Below are 24,881 nucleotides of genomic sequence, written 5' to 3' on the forward strand. Positions count from 1 at the left end.
AAGTGAAAATCTTACCATCTCTAGACACAAGAGGGCACTCTAAACAGGCAGGGTAGGATACAAGGTAGAAAGGGAGAGAGGGAAAACTCTCAGGCAATTGAATTTAGGTTTTGAATTTAGGCACCCCTACCTCTAGTCTTTAATCAGTTCTCTGAACTCCACTGACCCTTCCCCTACCCCAGTTGCCCTAGGAAAAGAACTGATCAGGTCCTAGATTCCCTCTTCTCATGATTAAATTGAAATTGAGGCTCAAATCTAGGCTTTCAGAATCGCAAGTCCCAAATCTCTTACTTTGGCAAAAATCTGCAGGTCGCTTTTGGTCTGGCAACTTTTCCCATTAACCTCATTTGATGTTGCTTCCCTAGGAATATTTAATTAGAATCTCTTTTTCTGATGCCAGCAGTATTGAACTACTTGTGAACTGAGCCTTAATTTGGATATGTTGTGTTTCTAGTTTCTTCCCTCAAACTGTCATAATGTCTGTTATTGAGGATGAATTTTGTATGACTTCTGTTGAACTTTCTAAGTGTTGCTGCATTCAGCACCCTTAGGGTAGGCTCAACAGGACAGAGCTGGAGTCTGCTGAGATTCTCAAATGGAATGGAATTTTGGAATGTAATGGGAACCCAACAGGGAGGTTTGAATTTCACAGATGGGGTCTTGGTACAATGTAGGTGAGTTTTGAAGTTATTCAATCTTCATGGGTATTAAAATGTTTTAACCTCTACTAAAGAAATGTTTAAGAGTGAAGAATCTATTTTTCTGGCTATTGTGCATTAAGCAGAGACAGGAGAGTGCTTCTGCCTGTGGATTTTTTTTTTAAAGGAGTTTAAAACATTTTAAAAGAATGGCAGAATGCGACCCAGACAGGATCACAATGGTTCCACCTGAGCAGACATAATATAGTATTTAAATGGCCTGACAGTGGCACTACAATATTGAAATTACCATTTCAAACATACAAATTAGTAAATGCTCACATGCCCAGGGTCTCATAAGAAAGGCAAAATCTAGGAAAAAAACCATAATTAGGTCTGAAACACGTTTTAGCATTCTGTTTTATTTCTTTTCTGTGAGCTGGGAGCATTTGCAATGTGCTTAGGAATGTGTTTGAGCTGTCTTAACCCTGAGAGCAGTCAGTCAAGGCTGAGAGTGGTAGGGCCAAGGCTCACAAAGGCAGGTACACTCCTGACCTGGAAAATGTAGTGTTTCCTGCTGCAAGAATTATTTGACTCATCTTTAAAGCGGTCACATATTAAACTGACATTTTTTCAGTGGCAGGCCAAATCTTGCTACACAAAATTTGTGCAAAGTCCTTCTGTCTTATAAAATATAAATTCAGGGCCTCAGATGGAGTAAACAGGGATTGGAGTCCTGAACATTTATCTTTCTTATTTGAACGAACACCTCTTCCTTCCTTCCTTCCTGGAATGTGACTTAACATTTAAAATTCCTATTAAATCTCTAGGTACATTCAGAGACTTCAGAAAGCTCTCTGCGGAGAAGGCAAACATCCTCCTGTACTTGGTTGCGTGGCTCAGGGCCGCTGCTCAGGGCCGCTCTGTGGAGGGGAGCCACTGAACCTGGGCCGCCAGAAAAAATGTTAACGCTGAGCTCAAAATAAGCATTTGCACTTGAAAGAAGCCAACCAATCTGTAGGACACAAAGAAGTTGGACGGAAAAAGTGCCCTCATTGAAGTGCCCTGCAAAGATAGGGGACGTGGGGTTCTGTGGGGCTTGGGCCCTCCAGTGTCCATTCTCCCTTACTGAGGAAACAGTAGCCCTTCCCACACAGCCCCTGTGTTTCTGCGGGGCTGGACTCCCATTAGTCTATGCTAATAAGTATATCTTATTTGCTGCCCTCTCCCCCAGTCTGGTGATTGGTGTAGCGACAAGCCTACCTGCAATCTGGGCCAATGATTTTCAAGACCCTTGCAGGGACTTCTGATAAGGATATTTGCTCCCCATGCATGCTATCTGCAGAGCATCTCTTTTCTTCTAGACAGTGTAGGGCATGGACTTGAATCTTAGAAGCAAGGCAGCTATTTGCCACCACTCTGAACACACTGTCAGCCTATGGAGGAAGGAGAGCGGAGGTAATCAAGAGAAATGAGCTGGAGCCCTGATCAAATTGGACCCAAGGCATACTTTGTTGCTGGACTTTTCAGTCACTGAACCAATAAATTGTCTTTATTGTTTAAGCTAGGCTGAGCTGAGGTTTATGTCACTTGCAACCAAGGTTTCCAAACTACCACATTGTGTCTAAGATGACTGGGGTGCATATCCACTCATATGCGGGCAATGTACTGGCAGGGGCCATTGTGAGGCATTATTTTTTTTTCTGAAAAAAGACTTGTCCGAAGAGAAAGAGTATCGTGGAGAGATCTGTGCCACAACCTCTAAAGTTTTCCTGAAAGTACTACATTTAATAATAAAGTAGGCATCAATAAAAAAAAAGCAAGCCAGGTGTCAAATGCAGCATATTTTAATTTGTTTCAAATAAAGCAATATATGTATATATATATTTTTTTCAGAAAAACACCAGATGTTAAATTCTACAAAAGCGCATGTGTCTTCAGCAGATCATGTTTGTCTGATCAGTAAGGATTTTTTTTTTCCAACATTAACTCTCTAAAGACAATCAATGGACTGACATCACTGCTACAACACAGGTTGCTACTGAGCCTCTGATCTTTAGCCACATCTTGATTTTCCTAACAAATGAGTAAATACTGCCTGGCTAAAATGCTGCAATGTCTTGGTGAGAAAAAGCATCAACAGATCAAGCAAAGCCATGAAATGTTATGAAAGCAAGCTAGAGCTGATTATTAGAATTAGTAAAAATGATTAAGAGAGGATGACACAACCATATAGGGTTTGTATATTCTGATTGACTCTCTTTTGGCAGCGAATTGGGTCAGCACCTCGGGCAGGGAACCAAAACTGAGTGAAAACTGCTTTTTTCTCTCCTAGCTCAGGCCACCAACGTTACAGCTGGGACTGAGAGGACCGCGGCATCTGTGGAAACTTCTATTCTTGTAGGGCAGAGATTGCACTGTGAAACCCTAGTGACATTACCCCGGAAAGGCCTGGCCTCCGAGTTGTCTACAGCGTGCTGCCTTCGCCGGGGCTTTTCTGAATGGGCCGGGGCCTCAGGGGTCTTTGTTCCCAAGGGGGCTTCTTGGTTTTTGGCGCCACCTTTGTTTTTGGGACGGAAGCCATTGTGCGGCTGTCTTCTGTGTTCATGGCGGTTGTTGCCCTTCATCATCAAATCAGCTTCATTACCACTGCCCTGGGGCTTGGCAGACCCATTTAGCCGGTTATTATGGTACTGTGGATTAAATCTTCGTCTTTGGCTAGAAGATCCATTCTACCAAAAGAAGAAAAGAGATAGGTATTAGGTGCCAACAAACTGCAGATGCCATCAGGGAAACCAAATTTCTAAGCCACAGGTAAGCTTTTTTTACATCCTAGAAGACAATGACAAGATGAAAATGAGGTCAAGCTGATAAGAGCTTAAAAGAACAGTCTTGCAAGTGGAACTCCAATTACTGATGTTGGAAGAGAGGTTTCAGAGTATAAGACAGACAAATCAAGAACCAGGATAAAGAAATCCCATAAAATATGCTTAAAATATAATGTAATGAATGTAACACAGAGGCAGGATAATGATGATTCTCTACCGTGAAAATTTCTTGGACCTTCTAAATAGACTAGAAATATGAATTCTCATTACAATGTATGAGGAGAAATGTAAAATTCTGTTTAAAATTCGGTTTGTAATTTTTCTTCTCTAAAGCAGTTTTTCTATTTTATCATCTTGAAACAAATATCATAGTTTAGAAATATTATCTTGGGTAAGTATAAGGGTAAGGTGTATCTGGTAGATCCTGGCAGGATATAGAAGTAACATGTATTTTCATGGAGATAATTAGTTCTTCTAAACCTCATGTAGTTCTTAGCCAACGAGTTTTGAAACATCATACTGGAAAATTGGCAGCCTTCAACAAATCAGCAACCAAGAATATAAATGGAAGAGTAGAAAGGAAGCAATGGTTAGCTTGTCTGTGTCTGTACAAGGGAAAGATTTCTGAACTCTATGAGGTCAGTTACAGCCAACATTTATTGAGGGCTTAAAGTGTTCCAGGCATCAAGCAAGGTACCATCTCATTTATCATCACACTCACCCTTTAAGACAGTTGCTATTATTTGCTTCATTTTATGGATGAGGATAATGAATTTGAAGGACTTGCCCAAGGTCTACAGTTAGAAAGTGGTGGAGCCATTCCCATTTCACATACTGTCTCCTGACAAGATTCATAAATAGGTTGTTCCATGAATACGGGCCTTGGTTGAAAATCAAATCTCTACTATTAAAATGTGTAATTTTATGACTTACAAATTTATAAAGTTCTACATTTGTGCTTTGTGATGGGATGGTATAGGTTTATGGCAGATCCACCTCTAATAATTCAAGGCCCAGGCCAAGAGCACAAAGTCAAGCCCATGTACCACATGAGTGAATATTGTCTCTTCCTCCCTCTGACTCCTTCCAACATTGTGAGTGGGCCTTGCACACACAAATGTGGACACTTCAGCCTGCACACTTAAGATTTGTCCTCACACCCATGAATAATCATCCTTTGGACCTAGGAGTGTACATACTGGTAGTATGGTCTGCCCTTAAGGTGATATATCCAGGGAAGTGGTCCAAAAAAATCCTGAGAGCAGGCTTGGTGCCATTTGGGAATAGAATTCCAGGATCTTGAGTACTTGGGAGAATACAGATTCTGAGTAGTGACATCTCTTTGGTCTTGCTCCATAGGGATGGCCGTGGCTGGGAGAAAGCACAGGGCCTGGTACAAGGGCCTTTCTTCCCTGGGTCTACAGGGCTCTGGCTTGTGTATATATTTCCATTTAAATGAGCCTTTGCCTGAAATGCTTTGCTGAAAATGATAACAGTGAGCTGAAAAAGTATCTATGCGGCTAGCATTTAATCTGGCTGCTTTTGTTTTTAAAGAAGTGAAAGGGAAGCCCAGACTAAATTTTAGACTTAATTTTAGTATGGGGTTTAATAATGACCAAAGAACAAAAGCTGTGAACAAAAGCTATGAAGATGTGAAATATGAAATGCTCCTTGTCAAAGTGCTGTTTTAGAGTTGGTGAAGATACCTGGGGCCCGAGAAATGTCTGTCAGTGTAATTAATGAGAATTCTAAAAGACCTAGACCACAAAATCCAACAGGGCACTTGTTAGAAAACCAGCATTTGGGAATGCTTTAAAAAAGTCTCTTTATTTGAGCTCTCTTTCTTAGAATTCATGAAAGGTGTCTTTATAGCATGCCCAACGTCTGTTATCATCAAATTCCATTTCCTGTTCATTCTCCTATGATAAGAGGGAAATCACTTCTCAAGCATATAGTGGAGGAGCAAAGGAATGAAGGAAGACTGACCTTTGGACACTTACATTTTTAGGTGTTACGGCAGATGAGAATTAATAATGTCATTTTGAAATATGTTCTCTACACCAAAAGCCCAAGAGAGAAAAATCTGAGCTAACTTTGGCCTCTTACTGATAAACTACACATCAATGGGAATTAAAGAATCTTCAAAACCAAATGTCAGATTCCCTCCCTCCAGTAGCGTCAGTAGCCAGGTAGTCTTGTTCCCACGTCTGTGTGAGTCCCCTCTGCACATGGGCCAGTGACCAGGGCTTGGGGGTGGTGGCCCCAAAGGCACAGGAAGAGCTGGCTCATTCAGGTGGACTCTCCTAATGCCACAGTGTACGAAGGACACTTCCTCCACCTGGGAAAGTGCCTGTGAAATGTGGCTGGATGGACCAGGGGAGTTCTGCGAGGCCAGTGGCTGATGGAGGCCTCCGAGGTCAGGAAGGTGGTTTCTGCCTGGCACCTTGCACCAGGGTCTGCCTCCCCAGAGCGGCTTACCTGCTTATTAGTTGGCACGGCCTGGTGAGAGCTGTCGGCAGCACTGGGAAGACTGCTCACCATTTTTGGGTTTGCTGCTTTACCCTCTGAGGCCTTGTTGTGATTGGATGATTTTCGGGTAAAGTTGCTCTGTTTTCCAGAGGTTGCTGCATGGGCGTTCAGCAGCGGCAGCAGGGAGCTGCAGGGAGTTCTTGAGGAATAGTTGTTCTTTGGGTGTGTAACTGCAACAAGAAAGCGCGTGGTGTTATGGGCTATGCCACAAACACTCCTGCCTTAGTAACCGGTTAAAAGATGGGAGAAAGTGGCAGAAGCTTCATAAAAACATTCTTTTTTTTTTTAAAGCTGTTATTTGAAAGGGCACTTTTGTGTTTGTGAGGCCAGTGAAGCTCTTCAGTGAGAATCATTGAACTGTCATTACAGCATAATTATCCAAGTTGGGAAACATTTGTAGGAAATAAGACATATCTGAGCAACGTTAATATTATTCTTTAGGTTAAGCACCACAAAAGGAAGAGAGACAATGAAATCTTGGAAGTATCCTCTCATGCCTGTCCACAAGTGTATTTTGCCTCTTGACTGCCCCATTACCAAACCCATTCTTTGCCCTCCATGTCAGACCCCTAGACCAGTGGGTGCTGCAGAGACGCAGAAAAACCAGGAGGCACGTGGACACCTGGCTCATCAGAGCCATGATGTTCTGTTGGGTGTCAGGAATTTTGTCAGCCTGGCTCATGCATATTTTGCGACAACAGGGCCAGACCTACCAGCCCCAAACATGCCCTAAAGCATCTTGCATATTCCATGAGAGCCACATTATCTGGCCTTTTCTCAACCTCATTTGCTACAGCTCCACTGCAAATCTGCACCAATTCCAATGCTAAAGTCAATGCAGACTAATCAGACAGATTCCCAGCAGGCTCAGGCAGGTCTGCTCAATGTTTATTATCACCATTCCCGCTGGTTTTGAAAGAGGTGGTTTTTGATGGGATGCTTTCTATGTGATTATGCTGAATCAGTGCTGGAGGGAATCACTCAAGGATAAAGTTATGACCTCCCTCTCACAGTTCACCAGAATTTGACTGCCATGCTGGACAGTAAGACCTTTGAATCTTAAAATTGTCACCAATTTTTAAAAGTAATTTTCTCTGCTACCCTTGTTGGATCAGATTTAATCCTAGGGTTCTTCCAGAGGATTAGCAGTGACTAGTAGGGATCACAGAACATTAGAAATGGAAAGGACAGGGATGCATCATTTATCCCCCAAATAAGGGATAAATAGTCCCCTTATTTATAGGTAAGGTGTGACAGCACGTTGGGGGCTGTCCGAACATGACCAGGGGGTTTCAGTGGCTCTTGTGCTCACTAGGTCAGTTTCACGGGGGTCATTCTTTCCTACAGCTCAGAGACAACTATATCTGGTTCATTAGCTGTGGGTTTCCAATATGCTGTCAACAAAGCTGATCTGGAAAGAGCCTTTTGAAGACTATTGTCTGCAACAGGGGAGGCTGACTTTCATGTGGACCCTTGGAATTTGGTAAGGGATGGCTCCTCCCACTAGATGGCACTGGATGTGCTCTGGAGGAAAGCAGGCAAGCTGAGCTGCCCACCCCTCTTCAGTCACTTGGCATCAGGGTCTTGCTCATCATCAGGCTGAAATGGAAAGTAGCTTGGGCAGTTAAATTGCCAGCTGTGGAGCAGACTGTCTGTGTTTTTAGAGATGGGGCAAAAGCTGGGGGTAGAGAATGATAAATGGGTAGATTTTTATATATGGGAGAGAACATGTATTAAAAAAAGGAAAATAATTTAAAGGAAATGCAATAAGGGGGCACTTGGCTGGCTCAGTTGGTACAGCATATGACTCTTGATCTTGGGGTTGTGAGTTTGAGCCCCATGTTGGGTGTAGAGATTACTTAAAAATAAAATCTTTAAAAAAAAAAAAAAGAAATGCAGTCAGAAAATCAGATAACTGCCAAAGATATGTGAACAAGGATGGTTACAGCAGTGTTACTTTAATGGTGAAAATTTGGGAGCAACCTAAATGTCCACAATCAGGGGACTGTTCACATCAATTATATTTATATAAATTATGAGTTAAATATATTGACATGGAAAAGTCTCAGCCATATGTTATAAAATGGTGAAAGCATCTCATATTACTATATATTATGTAGTATAGTATAAATTGTAACATGTAGTATAATTATAGATGTAATATATAACTTACACAAATTAAACATGCCCATAAAAAGTGCAAAAGCTACATAGAAGTAATGTCAAGTTCTCTTTAACATAGTTCTCTAATTTTAGATCAAGAAAAAAAGCACTTTCGACTCTGAAAAAAAAATGCAGCCAAATCGCAAATTTTCAGCTGACTCTGAGGTTGTGGGTATTCCATGTCCCTCACTAGTCCTTCTTTCCCCCTTGTGCCTGTCCTTAAAGCCATTTCACTGTTCATTCCCACCTCCCCTGGTGGGTGGGCTGGAGTAGGAGAAAAAAAAAGATCAGCCAATTTTGTTGCACATTAACTGCTCTAATTAAGGCTTAATAGCGAACAAGACTAAAGCTAATGGCTGAAGCGAAGTCTTTCATTATCTTCAGACTTCACTCAGCACAGAGAGCCGACCAGGGGACAGGCTCCCAGCACTGCTGAGCAGAGCACATACGACAGCTGGGCCCTTTACGACAAGAGCCAATTGTTCCCAGACTTGTTAGGGAGACTGGCTCTCAGTGTAACAGGTCTCTGTGGAACTAGACTATTTGAAATCAGAGAGGCAGTTTATCTGGCAGTGCTTAAGAAAAGTTTGCAAAAGATATAGACTAGTTGACCTGTTCTGTACTGCTTAATAAATCCTGGGGATTTACTGATGGGCAGTGGCATTTGAAGACTCTACGTTCAAATCTTGACATTTCTAGTGACTTGTGTCATGACCTTAGATCATTAAATCTCTTTAGACCTTGCTTTAACCCCACTGGGGGACCGCACACCTGACATTTCCAATATCAACTCCAAATAGCACCAAGCTTACTCACACAGAATTATTTAGCAAGTATGCAAAACTCACTTTCTCCGCAGAGCATGATTTGGGCCTTTAGCTGTTCAATGTCACAGGAGAATCGGGCAGCTTTCCCGAGCTCTTCATCATATTTACGCTCGCTGACAAAGTGCTGGAGGAAAGAGAAGTAAAACAGGAGCCCCACAGTTAGAGAAATGACTGAGGCACACTGCAGATTCATTCACTCTGCTCTTCGGCTACCACTGATGGTGTTAACCAGGAAGGCAGTCATGCCGGTTCTGTCACCGTGTGGCTCCATTAAATCAGGCTTGGTTTGACCGGTCTGGAGCATGATCACCTTCTTGTTCTGGGAATAGGTGAGGATCCTGTCTTTCCCCTGCCTAGACTTGGAGAAAACCGTGATCAGGCAAAATGTGTGTCTGGACTCATGTATTTAACCTTTAGCACCCCTTGCGCTCCTTCTGGCATGTTTTGTCCTGTTATAAATTTTGGGGCTGCATTCTGTCAGTCTTCCTAATTTGGCCAATGGCTTGCTCAGGTATTATCCCTGGAGAGAAAACACGTCATCCTTCCCTGTTGTGATAGGGAGCCAGGAACCAGGAAGCGCAAAAAGCCTTTAGTAACTAGAAAACATTATCTTGAATGGTAGAATTTCAAGATTTCAATGTCTTCAATGGTAGAATTTCCCACTTCCTGTTAAAGGAAGTGGGAAAGAGATTATTTTTCAATTCATTTAAAATTTAGATCTGTGTGTAGATGTCAGAGTGAGAAATATAGAAGTAACTATGTATGATTCAGTCCCTCCTGAATTTGCCAGGGAGTTTACCACATGGCAAGGGAAACAGATACCACTAAACATAATATAAGGTAGAATGTGGAAGGTGCTTTAAGAATATAAAAGAGGAAGAATTATTTCCTACAGAGGGGAACAGAGAAAGAGTTATGTAAGGGGGAGCATTTGTGCTGGAACACCAAAAAAAATTATCGATCACTTACCAGACATGGGCCAAATTCTTAACAGATAATCTCATTTTCATCTGATCACATTATTACAAAGTCAGTACTATTATTATCTCTATTTTATATAAGGGGAATCAAGGTTCTAGGAATCTAAGAGAAAAGTAGTTTACCCAAGGTCACAGGAGCTGGACTGTTTGACTCCAAAGCCTGTGCCATTAACCATTTCATGATGAATGGGATTTTGGTAGGCAGAAATGAAACTTGGAAAATAAGTAAATTTCAATAGACTAGGAAACTGGCAACTTCATATTCTTCACCTGATGTTCTAACAAGGGATGAGAGCTCGAAGTTGGAATATATATACTGGAGTCCAGTTGTGGATTTTATTCTGATGGGAAGGGTGGACCAAACTGGGGGAGACCAGATCTGCTCTGGGGTGTAACTCTGGTCTTAGGGTGGATGACCAGGCTGGAGGGAGACAGCAGAGGGAGAGAGACTAGTTAGGAGGAAGTTGCAATTGACTGGTTGCAAGCAACAACGACCAGAAGAGCAGATGAGGAAGGAAAGGCCACTAGGACTTCACAGGACCCTCGGAGGAAGTCCTTATCCTCACAGGGCTCCCTTTCATGCTTCACCAGGGCAGAAGGGAGTCAAAAGTCACTTGCCACTTTCCACCATGCCCGACCAGGTTTTGCCTGGATAAGCAGACAATCCTATGTAAAACCTAGTAGCGGCTGAGTCCTCAAGGTACTCTAGACTCTAGAAGGTGGTTAGAAGCCAAGTGCATGTATACATGTGTGTATGTTTAGTATACTGGGGAAAGAGAAGAGGAGAAGGGAAGATGTATAAATTGTAATGTCCTGGTTTGTTATAGATACTTGTTTTCGCCTTTCTGGTAACCATTTTTTTCTGGTTACTGTACCCCAGTGCAGTTTCAGATATCCGCAGTGTTGGCAGGTCTGTCAATCTAGGCATCCCTTGGCCAAATGGTGTATGTGATCCAAGTGGAGGCCAATCAGAATCTCTTTCTTTGGGATGCGAATCGGGTGGGGTGGCACAAAGGGTGATGACATCTGAAGGTCACGCACTCTAATGGTGCCCTGAAGAGTGTCTGGTAATTACTGCTGCCTGTATTACCCAGGTGGCTGCCTGGGTTTCTGCCTAAGTGTAGCCTGGAGTCTTCAGATCACACTTTGGTGAGCTGCACTCATATTCTTTCAAATTCCACTTGTTCTTGAGGTTAGCCAGGGTCAGCTTCTATTGCTTGCAACTGTAGAAATCCAATAAATACATATTTGTGGTGGTATTCTCAATAAAAGGGCAAGTGAGCTAGAAAAGGATACAGAAAAGAAGTCTCTGTATATTGTGTGTGATTTAGAATCCTTACTGTTACACTCAGTTCATACTCACTGTGTACTCACACGTGTGTTTATATACATACACCTAAATTACATATGGTGAAAATAATACCCCCCATTCCAGCTATAATTCATGGTTGAATAGATTTTATTTGGGTCAGTCTCCACCGCCTAAGAAAATAGCTCGTACTTCTCTGTAATAATATATCCCTTCAAACCATAGCATACTTAAATACAGTGATTAAGTTGGTTCTTCGCCCTTCTGAATGGTCTAGTTCAACACTGTGAAAGAGAGCTGGGTATATGATGTTAGGTCCTCAGAGAGCAGCACTCTATGGATGCAAAACAAACATAATGGGGATCAGATCTCTGGCTCAGGGTTCAGGCTGGGATATTTTAGAACTGACCTTAATTTCTGCCCTGAGTTCAGCCAGCTGCATCTCTGCCATCTGACTGGCTAGATCTGTCAGTCTCTTTAGTTCCTCTGCTTTCTTCTGACGAGCAGTCAGGATTTCCACTGCCAAATAAGAAAGAATACTACGTTAGGGCCAGAGACCTAAACATATTAAATGACCTAATTTCTTGGTATCAGTTCTCTCTCAACACACTGATCACTCTGTTGGACCATGACTATGTTTTCTGAGTTGGTCACCGAGGTGGGTTTGCTCCTGGTGCTCATGACTAATCACCCATTTCCGTACGTCCTTATCTGCCAATCCCCAAATCAAACACGGTCCCTTCTGATTCACTGTACACCCACAGTCTTCTTTGTTTTCTTCACTGGCGTCTGATCTCACTTAATTTGGACTTTCAAATTTGTGCAGAACAACTGCTCAGAACTCAGAACAACTATCACCAAGAAAAAGACACTTAGTAAAATACTATCTGAATGGTATTGCAAAGAAAAGGAGTCCACTAAACAAAAACCATTCTTTGTGTCCACTATTAAATTCTAACATTATCAGACCTTTAACACTTATTCCTTTAGAGCAACTAGGTTTATTATTGGAATACGACATAGAAGTTTTACTTTACTGGCTTTATGTGAGCTAAAAAATGTGTCTGCTTTTGATACTCTGCAGATCTGTTTTCATTTTTGCAGTCAGAGAGAAGTTCCAGACCAGAGAGTGTCTTGTCTTTGTTTTAAGTGTCCCCCATGGAAAAATTTCAAGGTTAAGTCAAAGCCTGCTTGAACTGGATTTGTGTATACTCTTTAGCATCTGCACATGTGGAGAAGACACCAGGGAGTTTTCTGGTGCCATATTTCACACATCTGTCAGATGACCTAAAGGTTCAAGTAAACGTAGTAGTCCACAGGTGAACGTGTGTTTGTGTGTGTGTGTGTGTGTGTGTGTGCGCGCGTGCGCGTATGTGTTTCTCAAAAGATCACAGAGCTCAAAAGCAATGCATACAAACACATAGGATGAGATTTAAATATGAAATTTCATCTTCCAATAGATAACTTGTAGTTCTTGAATTTAAGTCACATATGAACTGCCTTCATTTCTTTTGGACAAGCATTTTGAGTTACAAGAAAAAAGAAGTCCATTCAACTAAGATGATATCCATGTTGGATTCACATTACTTCTTGGTTGAAAAAAGGCCAACTGCTTTATTAGACCAGATTTGTAGCACACCTGCGTAGCCAAACAATACGATTTCTGATTGTAAGAGTTCTTAATTTATAAATGTCAAAAAGTCACTTTAAAAACTCCCAAAAAAGTTCAGAAGCAATCAAGAGTTAAGATTTCCTGCAAACTATAAACTATTCCACAGAGAAACATTGTCTTTCTATGCTGATACCAATGTTGAGAAGTCAATAAAATAAGTAATCTGTAACTCATAAAGCCTAATTGTTTGCCAAACTACTCTAATCATGCTTTGATTTTTTACCAGGACTCCCCCTGCTTCCCATTTACAATACCATGTAGCTGAGCAGAGGCTGATCTGTGCCTGTAGTCTTTCAAAATACAGAGGAGCTAGTGTAAAATGTGTCCCTACGATGGCTGTGAAAAGAATTTCCATCTGAACACAGATGATGTATTACTGAATGATGTCCCAGTTACCCAGTCAGACCAGAGGTCACAAAAAGGTGGCCTACTAACACTTCGGGCCATAGTGTACCTGTGTTTTATTTGGTCCACACATTACTTTTACAAATTAATTGTCCACATTTGAAAATTAGGAGATTCCATTTGGAACCTGGATTTCTGGCTTCCCTTAAAATATTGGCATTTCTGGCCAAAGTTGGCCAGCATTGCCATGTGGCAACCATTGGCTACCCCTGAGTTGTTGTTGCCCATTATAGATGGAGCATGGTGCCCAGCATGCCATGGTCACCCTCTGCCCTGCTCATTAAGGTTACCAGCCTGGCCCCTGTAGGCGTCTCCAATCATGGCAGAGGCTGCACTTTATGGTTGTGTCCATGCCGACTCGGACCTGGTACAAAGTGGGTGCCCACTATGTATGTTTGCTGAATGGAGGACTGAATGAATGAATCAATCCATTATTCAAAAGGAATATGCAAAGAAGGAGAGAAGTCCCTTTTCTAGAAGGGCCACTTATATTCAGCACTTATACCTTTGGCTGATTATTTATTTGTCTGCCATTATAATTCACCACAGGAATGGGACGAAAGTCTGGAGTGTGAAAAGACGATTCTCTAGCGGGAAGATGAAACAAAGTATTTTGCTCTTGCAAAGATAAAAAATTCTGAAGGCCTAGACTTGATGAGCAGATAGTGAAGGGGTCAGCAGACCATGACTACACAATTAAACAGATCTGACTTTTCTTAATGGATCATTTGTGGGACCGGTGACAATTAGGGATAATTGTACTTTTTGAGAAAAACTTGGGCCTTCACACAAAAGATTTTGTAGAAATAGATAAAAATGGGCCCTAGAATAGGAATGCAGGTGCAAGATCACCAATAAACTCTGAGTTTACCCTCATGCAAATGTGCATGGAAATGAATATTTTGCATCAGCAAGTGTTGGGATGAGTTTTACATATAGTCTCATTAACATTTCAAAGCATTTCATTATGAAAAAGGCTTAAAACTTGAGATCTAAAGCCAGAATTCTGTGGGGACACCAACATTTTCACCTCAAAAACATCAACCACAGAAACAAAAAGCAAAAACAAAGCCAGATCAGATCCTAAGATTCATTGATCCCCAAATTTAAAATAGAATAATAAGTTATATTTTGCAAGCACCATCCTTTTGGAAATCTGTAGAGGGAGACAGTTTCATAAAGCTTTAATTTTCACTGCATTCATGACTTCATTAATATTATTTCGGTGCTTTTATAAACAGTATCTGGTATGCTGAAATCCATTTTCTCAATAGGATTTATAAATTCCTTCAAGTTTTTGCAACACATTGGAAGCTTGCTCTTGTTGCTTGAACCATGGAAAATTTTAGGGCTTCTCAAATAATATTCCTTAGCAGAGGGTGGACTTGAAATAGGCACAAAGCTTTCAAGCACAAAGATTCTTTGAAACCCTTTTTATTATTGGGAATCCTGCATTTTTACCTCATAATATATCTGTGTTTCTGTTAATATAAAGTAATGTTTTCTTCCCAGATCGGCAATCAATTTGATATCCCAAGAACACACCTATTTTGGCCTTCAACAAAATTACCCTCAAACAAATTTCAAAAAAATTTCACTCAAAGTCTGAGACCACAGCACTGCAACATGCTTTGTTTCTTCATCTGTAAATGTCATGATCATATATACCTTGTAAGGCTGTTGTGGAGCTAAATGACATCACTGATGTGACATGTTCAGTATCATACACTAAAAGATGCTAACCTCAAATGTGATTAATAAAGTGAGATATAGTCATCTAGAATATACGTCCTCTTTTTGCAATTACTAATATTGGATCCGACAGCCTACACTAACTAATTACAGTAATTCATTTAACAAATATTATGAAGTACCTACAGTCTTTTCAGCACTGTGTTAGATGCCATGACAGATAGAGGGGCTTATGTCATAATTGAGGAAATAAGGTTTATAACATGTGCAGCAAATAGAAAGTATGGAAAGTACTTGAGATCATAGATGAGCAAGCTCAAGATGGTGGTTGTAAAGACAGTTCAGTTCTTAGTGGAGGGAAATTCAGTGGTTCCTTGTGCCTGTGGAGAAGACATATAGTTGACACAGGCATGTCACCTGAGAGATGCTGCATAACCCCTTTGGCTTCCATTTTCTGGCTGTCACATGAGAAGGCTGGACAAACTTCTTTACCAGTAAGTGCTTTTCCCTTTTTGTACACATACTGTGTCAGGCACTGTGCTAAGTGCCTGGCATATATTTCTCATTTTATCTTTACAATAACTATTTGAGATAGATACTATTCTTATTCCCCCTTTTCTGATAAGTAACCTTGGACTCTGAGAAGTTAACAAAATGGTACAAGGTCACAGCCAATAAACAGGTGGAACCTGGATTTGAACTCAGTTCTGCTTGCCTCCAATGCATGCAAAATGGCTTCCCCATGTTTGGGCAGTTCTAAAACCAGAGCTATGGCATCAATTACTGAAGTTAGGCAAACCCTGCCAACCGTCTTGCCATTTCAGCTAGGCTGAAAGCTCTTTATGTGCAGGTCCCAAAGTTTACTGTTTGCTGCTTAACACAGTTTCTGACAGTACATAACACATACAAAGCACATAGTACATGTTTATTGATTGAATGAATTTGAAAAACAAGGATGCTCTCCTGAGATACTCTAAATCCCACAGGTCTTGGCACCTAATATTATTGTCTCAAGGAGATAGAATGAACATGTGAAATCTGTGGTCTTTCGTTAACCTGTTAGAAAGTGAGGTGCTAGTAACTATGCATTTTGGTACTAGAGAAACATTTGTGTCTGTGCTGGCTGTGAATATTTTTACCAATAGCACATGAAACTTAAAAGAAAAAATAAGCTATACCTGAGAAACAGGGAAAATCCCAAATCATGTGGTAATCAACTTTTACCGAAGAAATCAACAGATTTCATAAGAGTAAAATAATTTCACAGTCAAAGGGATTGCATAACTACCTAAATATTCCACAGCTGAACCCTGGATCACATTTAGTTTTATTTAATAAAACTTGCTGCATTTTAGATTCTAACATGTTGCTTAAGATTATTTTTAAAAGACTGTGTAACAAACACACTGATAGCTATTTTCCATAAAAAGTGACTGCTGAATTATGACCAAGGGCCAGGCAAGAAAAATACAAAAAGAATGAAGAATCTGTTCTGATCCTTCATTCTGATAAAAAGAAAGGCATTGCAGTCAAAGGGGAAGGAATTTAGCTGAAACCAGGTTGGGGTACAGACTGCCATTCATTCAATTAACAAGATAAAATTTGGGTAAGGATGAAAAACTTTAAATGCCCAGGAGATAACTATAAAACTAAATCCCAGCTGAAAAATACAGTTTTAGCATTCCCATTAACAACTTCAGGCTGAATTCGATAATAAAAAAGGGCTCGGCAACTCCACTTGCGGCTTGGTGTTGAATCTGACTGAGCCATCTTGTCTCAGTTAAAATTTCCAGCCCATGAACCTCAGCCTATTTGAGATAGTCCTGTCCTACTAGCTGTTGAGTTACCTTACAACAGTGGAAAATTCAGAATTAGAAACAAGTATAAAGATAAAACAAATCAAACCGAAGGTATACTGATATTTTGTGTTATATTTAGGAGTTTTGCAATGATCAAGATCATCTGTTTATTGTTTAAACAGTTACATTATTACATTAAACCATCCCCACTTGTGATTTTGATTTAAAACACATAATTGATTTTCTTTTGAGGTGTTAATCTGGCAGGTGTCAGCCGATTTGACTAAGTTTGTAAACAGAAGCGGGAGGGTTTTAAGAAAACTTCATTTAGTATAATTCTAAGTTTGAATTATTAATCTTATAAGAGCTGCTTAAAAGCTTGGAATATGTTGCTCTTAGGTTTATGAGTTTGCCTTGTCAGGCATCTGAAATGCTTGAAAAAAATCAGATGGATTAAATTTATAAATGTACTTCAAAATGTTTGAGGGAATTTAAGTAAACTTCAAATGGACTAAATTTTTTTAGGGGAATTTAATTTGTTAAACTTGTGTTAGTTGAACCTAAGAAAGGACAAGTGAAAAGGACTGTATAAGTAACATAGCAACATGTGTGAATTGCTGGGGTGTCTGGGTGGCCCAGTTGGTTGAGCGTCTGACTGGCTCAGGTGATGATCTCATGGTTGGTGGGTTCCAGCCCAGAGTCAGAACCCTGTGACAGCTCAGAGCCTGGACCCCGCTTTGGATTCTGTGTCTCCGTCTCTCTCTCTGCCCCTCCCCCACTTGCCCTCTGTCTGTCTCTCTCTCAAAAATAAACACTAAAAAAAAAAAAAAAAGATGTGTGAGTTGTGAAAGCTTAAAAACTTATGTTTTAAAACTTAATTTTAAATTCAATGTCATGTTAAACCTGATTAAAACTATCAGTAGTCCTTTATACGCACAAAATTTTAAATAGCTAACAGCTATTATTTGCCAAGTGTCTTATTCTGCTGTGTGCTCAGTGGTGCTACTCCTCTGACTTTGTTCCACATGAGGTTCCTGAGGTTTCCAGGGGCTAAGTGACTTGCCTAAGGTTACAGAGCTCATTAATCAGTGTGAGTTTTAGGACCCCACTCAGAATCCATATCAGTGTCAGTCGACCTATGGATTGCTTCTGACTGGGAGGCTCCTGACCAAACAACCATGTGTCTACTTACTGGCTTCTTCTTTAACTTTATCCATTTCTGCCATTAATGAAACTTCTTTGTCAATGATGCTGGGGGGGAAGGGGGAGGGAAACAAAAACAAAAGCAAAGAATGCTTAATCAAAGATAAACTTTTAATAAGCGCTGGAAGCAGAAGAAAAATTATTTTCATTAAACAAAAGACAAAATTATCATAAATATTTCTATGTTACAATGCCAGCAGCACACTCTGCCTTTTCCAAAAATGAGGCAACACGGAAGGGATGCTCTCAAGTATTTCATAGTGACATCTGCTAATTAAATCATTGTCAGCAAATCTAAAAAAAAAAAAAGCCTTTTCAGACTTTCAGAATTGTGCTGCTTTGAATTTAAATTTGGGAGTATTTTTGCCCTATGAATTCCAAAGTTCCACAACAATGTAATGAGTATTTGAAAAGCTGCCATTCAGGTTATCAAGGGCAGTAGTTCTCAAATGTCTCTGTGCATGGCTCCTCCAGATTCTGGCTGGGAGGCAGGGAGGTGAGCCCATCTCTGATTCAGATGGTCTTGGGACCTACTTTGGGAAATATCATCTGGGTCCACCCATCCACGTGTTCAAAGAGTCTATGCCTTATCATTCCCCCAAAGAAGCATTTCAACTTCAAATTACTTACCCTCCCACCCCACTGTATTATTTTTTGGTTAGTTCTTTGAAAAAAGTATTACCTGCATAAAGTAAATAATTATCTGTCTAGAAGTTTGTTTCTCTTCCATCCTGACTCCCAGTTCCCCTCACAACAGCAACACATGTGAGACTTCCTTTATACAGTTGATTCTTGAACAACATGGGTTTGAACTATGTAGGTGCACTTATATGTGGATTTTTTGAGGGGGGGGGAATACAGTACATTACCATAAATGTGTTTTCCTTATGATTTTCTTAATAACATTTTCTCTTCTCTAGCTTACTTTATTGTAAGAACGCAGTATACGATACATACAACATACAAAATGTGTTAATTGACCCTTTATGTTATTGGTAAGGCCTCTGGTCAATGGTTGGCTGTAAGTTAAATTTTCAGGGAGTCAAAAGTTACATGCAGTCTTTTGATTATGCATGGGGGGAGCACCCCCCCCCCCCCCCCCCCGCATTGTTCAAGAGTCAACAGTATATCCTTCCATAAGGATATATCCTTATGTATATATAAGCATAGATGTGAGATGTTCTTAAATTTTCATTTCCATCATAAATATTTCAATACATATCTCAAAAAGATAAGGACTTTTTGGGACTATAACCATAGTATTACCATAATATCTAAAAATATTAACAATAATTTAATGTTATCAGATATACTCAGTGTTCAAATCTCCCTAATTGTCCTATACAGATTTTTTATCAGTTTGACCAGGATCTAAACAAGTTCCAAGCATTGCAATTGGCTGATTGTCTATTAAATCTGTTTTAATCTATAAATTCCCTCCCATCTCTTTTTTTTCTTCTTTGCAACTCATTTGTTGAATACACCAGGTTGTTTGTCCTGCTACACTATCCACAGTCTGAATTTTGCTGACTACATCTCCATGGGTATTTAACCCATTCTTTTAATTTTCCTATGAATTTGTGATGAGATACAGAAATTTGATTAGATTCAGATTTGTTTTTTCTTCTGAAAGAATACCTTATGTTATCTGCTTCTACCGGCAGACACATAATGACACAACACAGTTATAAATACTCCTCTTGAAAAAAAAAACCAAACCTGAATGTATTTGGATTCCTCCATCTCACAAGTTGATAGGAAATACAAAGGACATCTCTATTTTTATATTAGCCATTGATGATCGTTGCCTAGATCAATAGGGTTTTAAAAAGGGGATATTCAAATTCTATCATTCCTTCATTTATTTACTAGAAGACTTTCACAAAGAGAAACTTTCTCTTATCAGCTATTTGGGTTATCATGCCGTTTAAGTAGGTAAGGCAGGGTAAATGCTGGTGTATCAGTTTTCAAAATGATAGTTGGTTCCTTAGCATCCCCCCAAAGTAACCAATGAGGTTTTTTTTTTTTTGCTTGTTTGTATAGTTTGATTATGAACTCATAATTAACATGCTTTAATACACTGCAGTTATCTCCATAATTATTATGTTTCAACAGATGTACTTTTTTCCCCATCGGGTGTACTTTTAAAATTTAAAGTGATTTGAAAATTTATTTCCTCTTAAGAGTAATATTTTGTAATCTCTGTCAAGGTAAGGGATATATCTATAGGAGTTCTGGGGCTCTTCATCCAGATGATGTAACCCGAACACCTGGAGAGCAAGGACAGTATGCCGAGAAGCTCAGCTCTTTCCAACCAGGAAATCCTCATGGAAAGAACTGACGTGTAGAGTGAATGGCACATTCTCCAGAGCTGGGCTCTAAGCCTAATCCATCAAGTATGGATATCAACTATCCCCATGAAGCATATGGCTTAAGGTCACTGGATATGATCACTTTGGTGTAGCCAGCACATCAGGATACTTGTACCTTATTTATTGACATTAAATAGGTATGATGTCAATGTGCTTTAAATACAGGGAATACAAAAGAAGAAAGTCTTTATCCTGTCTCTGTCCCAGCTTATTCAGTTCCCTTCCTTGGAGGTCTCCACCATCACCATCACTAGCTTCTTGAATTTCTTTCCAAAGGCCATCTATTCATAAACCAGCATATGTTTATTAATCATATGAAATGCTGAGTTAGGCCAACAGGCTTATGCTCCTGTGATTATAAGGTATATTTAGCTTCTCTGTCAAGTTCACATGTAGCCAATACAGGCCAAGCAATTTGTTGTTTTTGTTTTTAACAACCCTCTCAGAGAGGGCTGTTCTGTATTAGTTTAGGGAAAAGAAGGCTAATGGATGAGCTATTAGGGAGATAAGAGGAGAACCTAGAAATCTGGACTCAGGAGCCCCATTTACAATACGATTAAGCTACTCTGCCTAAGAAAATGTTTTGAATTTCTATCCCCTACAGAAAGAGAGGCAGAAGAGAGAGGTAGAAGAGTCATCAAGAAGGCTGGGAATTGTACAGAGTGAAGGCCCTGGGAGAAATCACCAGTAGTGGGATGGGCAAAAGAACTGCCGGGAGCCAGAAGTCTAAGGTGTGCACTGTGAGGACTGTGATATGAGCCTCGCTGGGGACCGCCCGATCTTCACTGTGCTTGGTGCAGCCGGTCTGAATGTGCGCAAGTGAACACACACATGGTCAGCTGAGGAGGTGGCTGGGTTCCACGTTTGGGTCAATTTGAGGCTGAACAGATGGGAAGGCAGACTGAGGGTGAGAATGTGGAGCCCACCCTCAACCCCGGAACTGGCACAAATCTTACAGAGGGCTTTTGACTTCCACTGGACATGAATAGGAGTCCAGGACCACTTCTTAGGAACTTAGGAGCAGGGACACTCCAGCTGAAGGATGGGCTACAGGTCATGTGAGCCCTGCAGGTAGCTTGTGCTCCATTCTCTTAAGCAATGGAGTGCAGCAGGATTGCACAGGTTTGGGACGGCAGTGCAGGAATGTGCCACAAAGAGCACTAGAAACCACACACACTGCACAAGTATTTGCTGAGTGCCTGCCATGTGCCAGCGAGGGTGTTGAGGCAGGGAATGCTGCTGTGGATGAAGCCCCCTGCCATCCCTGTGGAGCCTACAGTCTTTTGGGGAAAGCTGAGACGAAGGGGAGAGGACCTGCCAAATTTACTGGGGAAAAGCAAAAAGCAGACGGTCAGGGAAGAAAATGACGGCAAGAAGAAATTCCTCCACCCGAAACCAATGTCCTAATTAGAGTCTGTGGGATTTGAGGGCACACAAGGTACACATAACTAAAGGACATACATGCACCCAATACAAGAGTGGGTGTCCTTAGCCTTCCCATAGGTGGGGGAGGAGCACAGCGCGGGGAGTGCCCGGGCAGGGTCCCACAGTCCTCCCACGCATTCAGTCCCGGAACAAGGCTGAGACCTGGGAACCCTGCAGCCTGTGTGTGCGTGTTGGGAGGAGAGAATGGTGGAGGCACGGGCCTTTGCTAATTTCTTTACTAGCTACAAGATCATGGTAAATTCTTGTTGATTAAATTTGTTAACATAATTATGTGCCCAGAGGGTTTACGAGATGGACATTTTGGGTATAACACATATCCCCAGGTCTAACGCATAACAAAGGTGGATATTCATACAGTGGTTAGTTTGGGCCTTCTGGGGCCCAACAGGAGGAATGAAGGTTTTCACAATAAATTGCTAATCTGCTTAATGCCCACTTGAGGGTGTGATAAAGCTGTGAGGTTGGCATCAAACCATGCTTCCATTCCTCTGGGTATTTCAACAAAAGATTGTCCTCAAGCGTCTTAGTAATTCAAGCATTGCTACGTATGACTGCTTTCAAGCCTCATGTGCAGAAAGGCAAGCCAGGAATCTCTGCTGAGTCAGGACCCTACTCAGAACCCATGAACTGAATGCAAACCAGGATTAGGTGCCAGACTGAAGCAGCTCCCTCCAAACCTCCCTCAAGAATCTCAGTAAGATACACCTGAGGGTTTCTTTGGCTTTCACTTCCAAGGCAGCAGGATTGCGGAAGGGAAGTAGATACAGAGGGTGAAGAGGATTTCATAGTAAAGGCCAGTCTGTTCCCTAGCAGGCTGTCAGACAGTGAGGAGCCAGCATTACATCAAGCTGAGAACCAGATCGAAGGAAGGGTATGAAAGACTGTGTCTAAAAAATTCCAAATGCCCTCAGGACCTGAGGTCACATCCAGCTTCATGAGCACTTTCATCAGTGCCCTGCATGAGTCCTACTGGATCTTCTTAGAGGTCCTAGGACAGATACATACACTAGGTGCACTTGATGAGAAACACTGCAGGCAGGTAAGGACACAGGGTAGTACCAGATATGCAGGTAATCTGGAGTACCAGATATGGAGGGCAGGAGGGAGGGTCTTGAGAGAAATGACATCAGAGAGTTGAAGAGTCACAGAGAAATCAAAGGCAGTGTCACAGACCACATTCCTACTGAGGAACAGAAAGGGCACATGCTTGCTTTTTAGGTATACCTGTGCAGACAAGATGTCAGCCCTGAGTTGCCTTAAAAGGAGAGCTGATCATAACTGACACATCCTTAGTGCTTACTGTGTGGCAGGCACAACAAGTAGAGCACTAACACTTTACTGGAATGACCTTGTTTAAGCTTCATGAAATCCCAAAACGTATGAGCTCTATTCTCTTCTCACCACAGGGCCTTGGCACATGCCCTTCCCTCTTTTGGAAGACAACCCTCCTCCCCAACCCTGCCTTTCTTCACCTCATTAACTGTGAGTCTTCCTTCAGGTCTCCACTAAAATTATCACTTTTTCAGGGAAGCTCTGGGTTTAAAAAACTTCTACTTTATGGTCTTAGACAACTGTGGGTTCCTTGACAAGAAACTACTCAATAGTAATAATAACCAAATTATGGAAATAGCCCAGATGTCCATCGACTGATGAATGGATTAAGAGGATGTGGTGCATGCGTGCGCGCGCACACACACACACACACACACTGGCATATTACTCAGCCATTAAAAGAATCTTACCATTTGCAGTGATGTGGAGGGAGACAGAGGATTATGCTAAGCAAAATAAGAGAAAGCTAAATACCATATGCTTTCACTCATATGTGGAATTTAAGAAACAAAACAGATGAACATGGGGGAAAGAAAAAAAAAAGGAAGCAAACCATAAGAGACTTTTAACTATAGAGAACAAACCGAGAGTTACTGGAGGAAAGGTGGGTGGGGGGATGGGCATTAAGAAGGGCATTTGTTGTGCTGAGCACTGGGTATTGTATGTAAGTGATGAATCACTAAATTCTACTCCTGAAAGTCATATTACAGTATATGTTAACTAAATAGAATTTAAATAAAAACTTGAAACATAAAAAAAAGAGAAACTGCTCAATAGTGATAAATGGGAAGGAAGACAACATATTCATTTTTTTCCCGTGGGATAGCAATAATGAAACTTTTTAATTGGTATACTGTAGTGCTTGCATATAAATCATGTTTAAGCAAAAATTTATATAATTTTGTCACTGATGGAATCTAATCATTTGAGACATAAGCTTATGAATAAAAGTGCAATGATAATCACCAAACCACACAGGGTTTGGCTCAGAATCAAAACAGGTAGTTGATGATTCTGTATGCAAATTAGGGTGTTAATAAATTATTGACATTTGTGCTTTCCCCCACTAATCATCTGGTTTTGAACATTTTTGCTTTGGAACTGTAATCCTCTGTACTTGACAGAAATACAGAACTCTTCAGCCTTTCACTGACCACTAAAAGTTCTTTAAACGGTTGGATAAAGTCCTCTGGAGGGCACCAGACTTAAGACACATTGAACATGTTTTACATAAACTGCGCTCACATAAAACCTATGCTGACCTCACATGTTTCAGATGTGCCCTTTATCCTTCCAAAAACACATCTTCTCATTTTATCTAAACTGTCTGGATAGTAAAATTTTATTCTGTTGCCATAAAAAAGCTTTTATTATTAAAGCAATAAGGTGTAAGGAGGAGATTACCATGGCAAAGCCTTTATGGTTTATTATATAGTTAATCACAGAGATAAAGTGTCATTTTATAAAAATGTTTCCACTGTCTTGATTCTTTTCTGTAGAGGACTTATAATAACAATAATAAAAAGAATCAGAGAGGCACTTCAGCAAGAAGAGATTTATTATTTTCTGCTCTGTGAAAGGCTCTTCTCTAAATCCAGAGGCTAAGACACCGAGTGACGAAACGGCTTCCTTTGGAAGCTGGGTGCACCACGTTGAGTCCAGTGCTCTTCGTCGATAAAGATGCTG

General features: G+C 40.8%; 1 protein-coding gene across 6 annotated transcripts in view; it reads right to left on the bottom strand.

Moving 5' to 3' along the window:
• Window positions 1-2,469: 2,469 nt before the first annotated feature.
• SPATS2L (spermatogenesis associated serine rich 2 like) overlaps window positions 2,470-24,881 on the bottom strand; it is a 166,406-nt gene continuing 143,994 nt past the window's right edge. For all 6 annotated transcript variants that reach the window (XM_049615912.1, XM_049615913.1, XM_049615918.1 and 3 more), the window contains 5 exons: window positions 18,035-18,093; window positions 11,684-11,793; window positions 9,007-9,109; window positions 5,945-6,165; window positions 2,470-3,370 (listed from right to left, as the gene is read on the bottom strand). In XM_049615912.1, the coding sequence (XP_049471869.1) occupies window positions 2,975-3,370; window positions 5,945-6,165; window positions 9,007-9,109; window positions 11,684-11,793; window positions 18,035-18,093 (889 nt within the window). In that variant the 3' untranslated portion in view covers window positions 2,470-2,974. The remainder of the gene's footprint in view (window positions 3,371-5,944; window positions 6,166-9,006; window positions 9,110-11,683; window positions 11,794-18,034; window positions 18,094-24,881) is intronic.

Source organism: Panthera uncia (genome assembly GCF_023721935.1).
Source record: "Panthera uncia isolate 11264 chromosome C1 unlocalized genomic scaffold, Puncia_PCG_1.0 HiC_scaffold_3, whole genome shotgun sequence".
Lineage (NCBI taxonomy): Eukaryota > Metazoa > Chordata > Mammalia > Carnivora > Felidae > Panthera > Panthera uncia.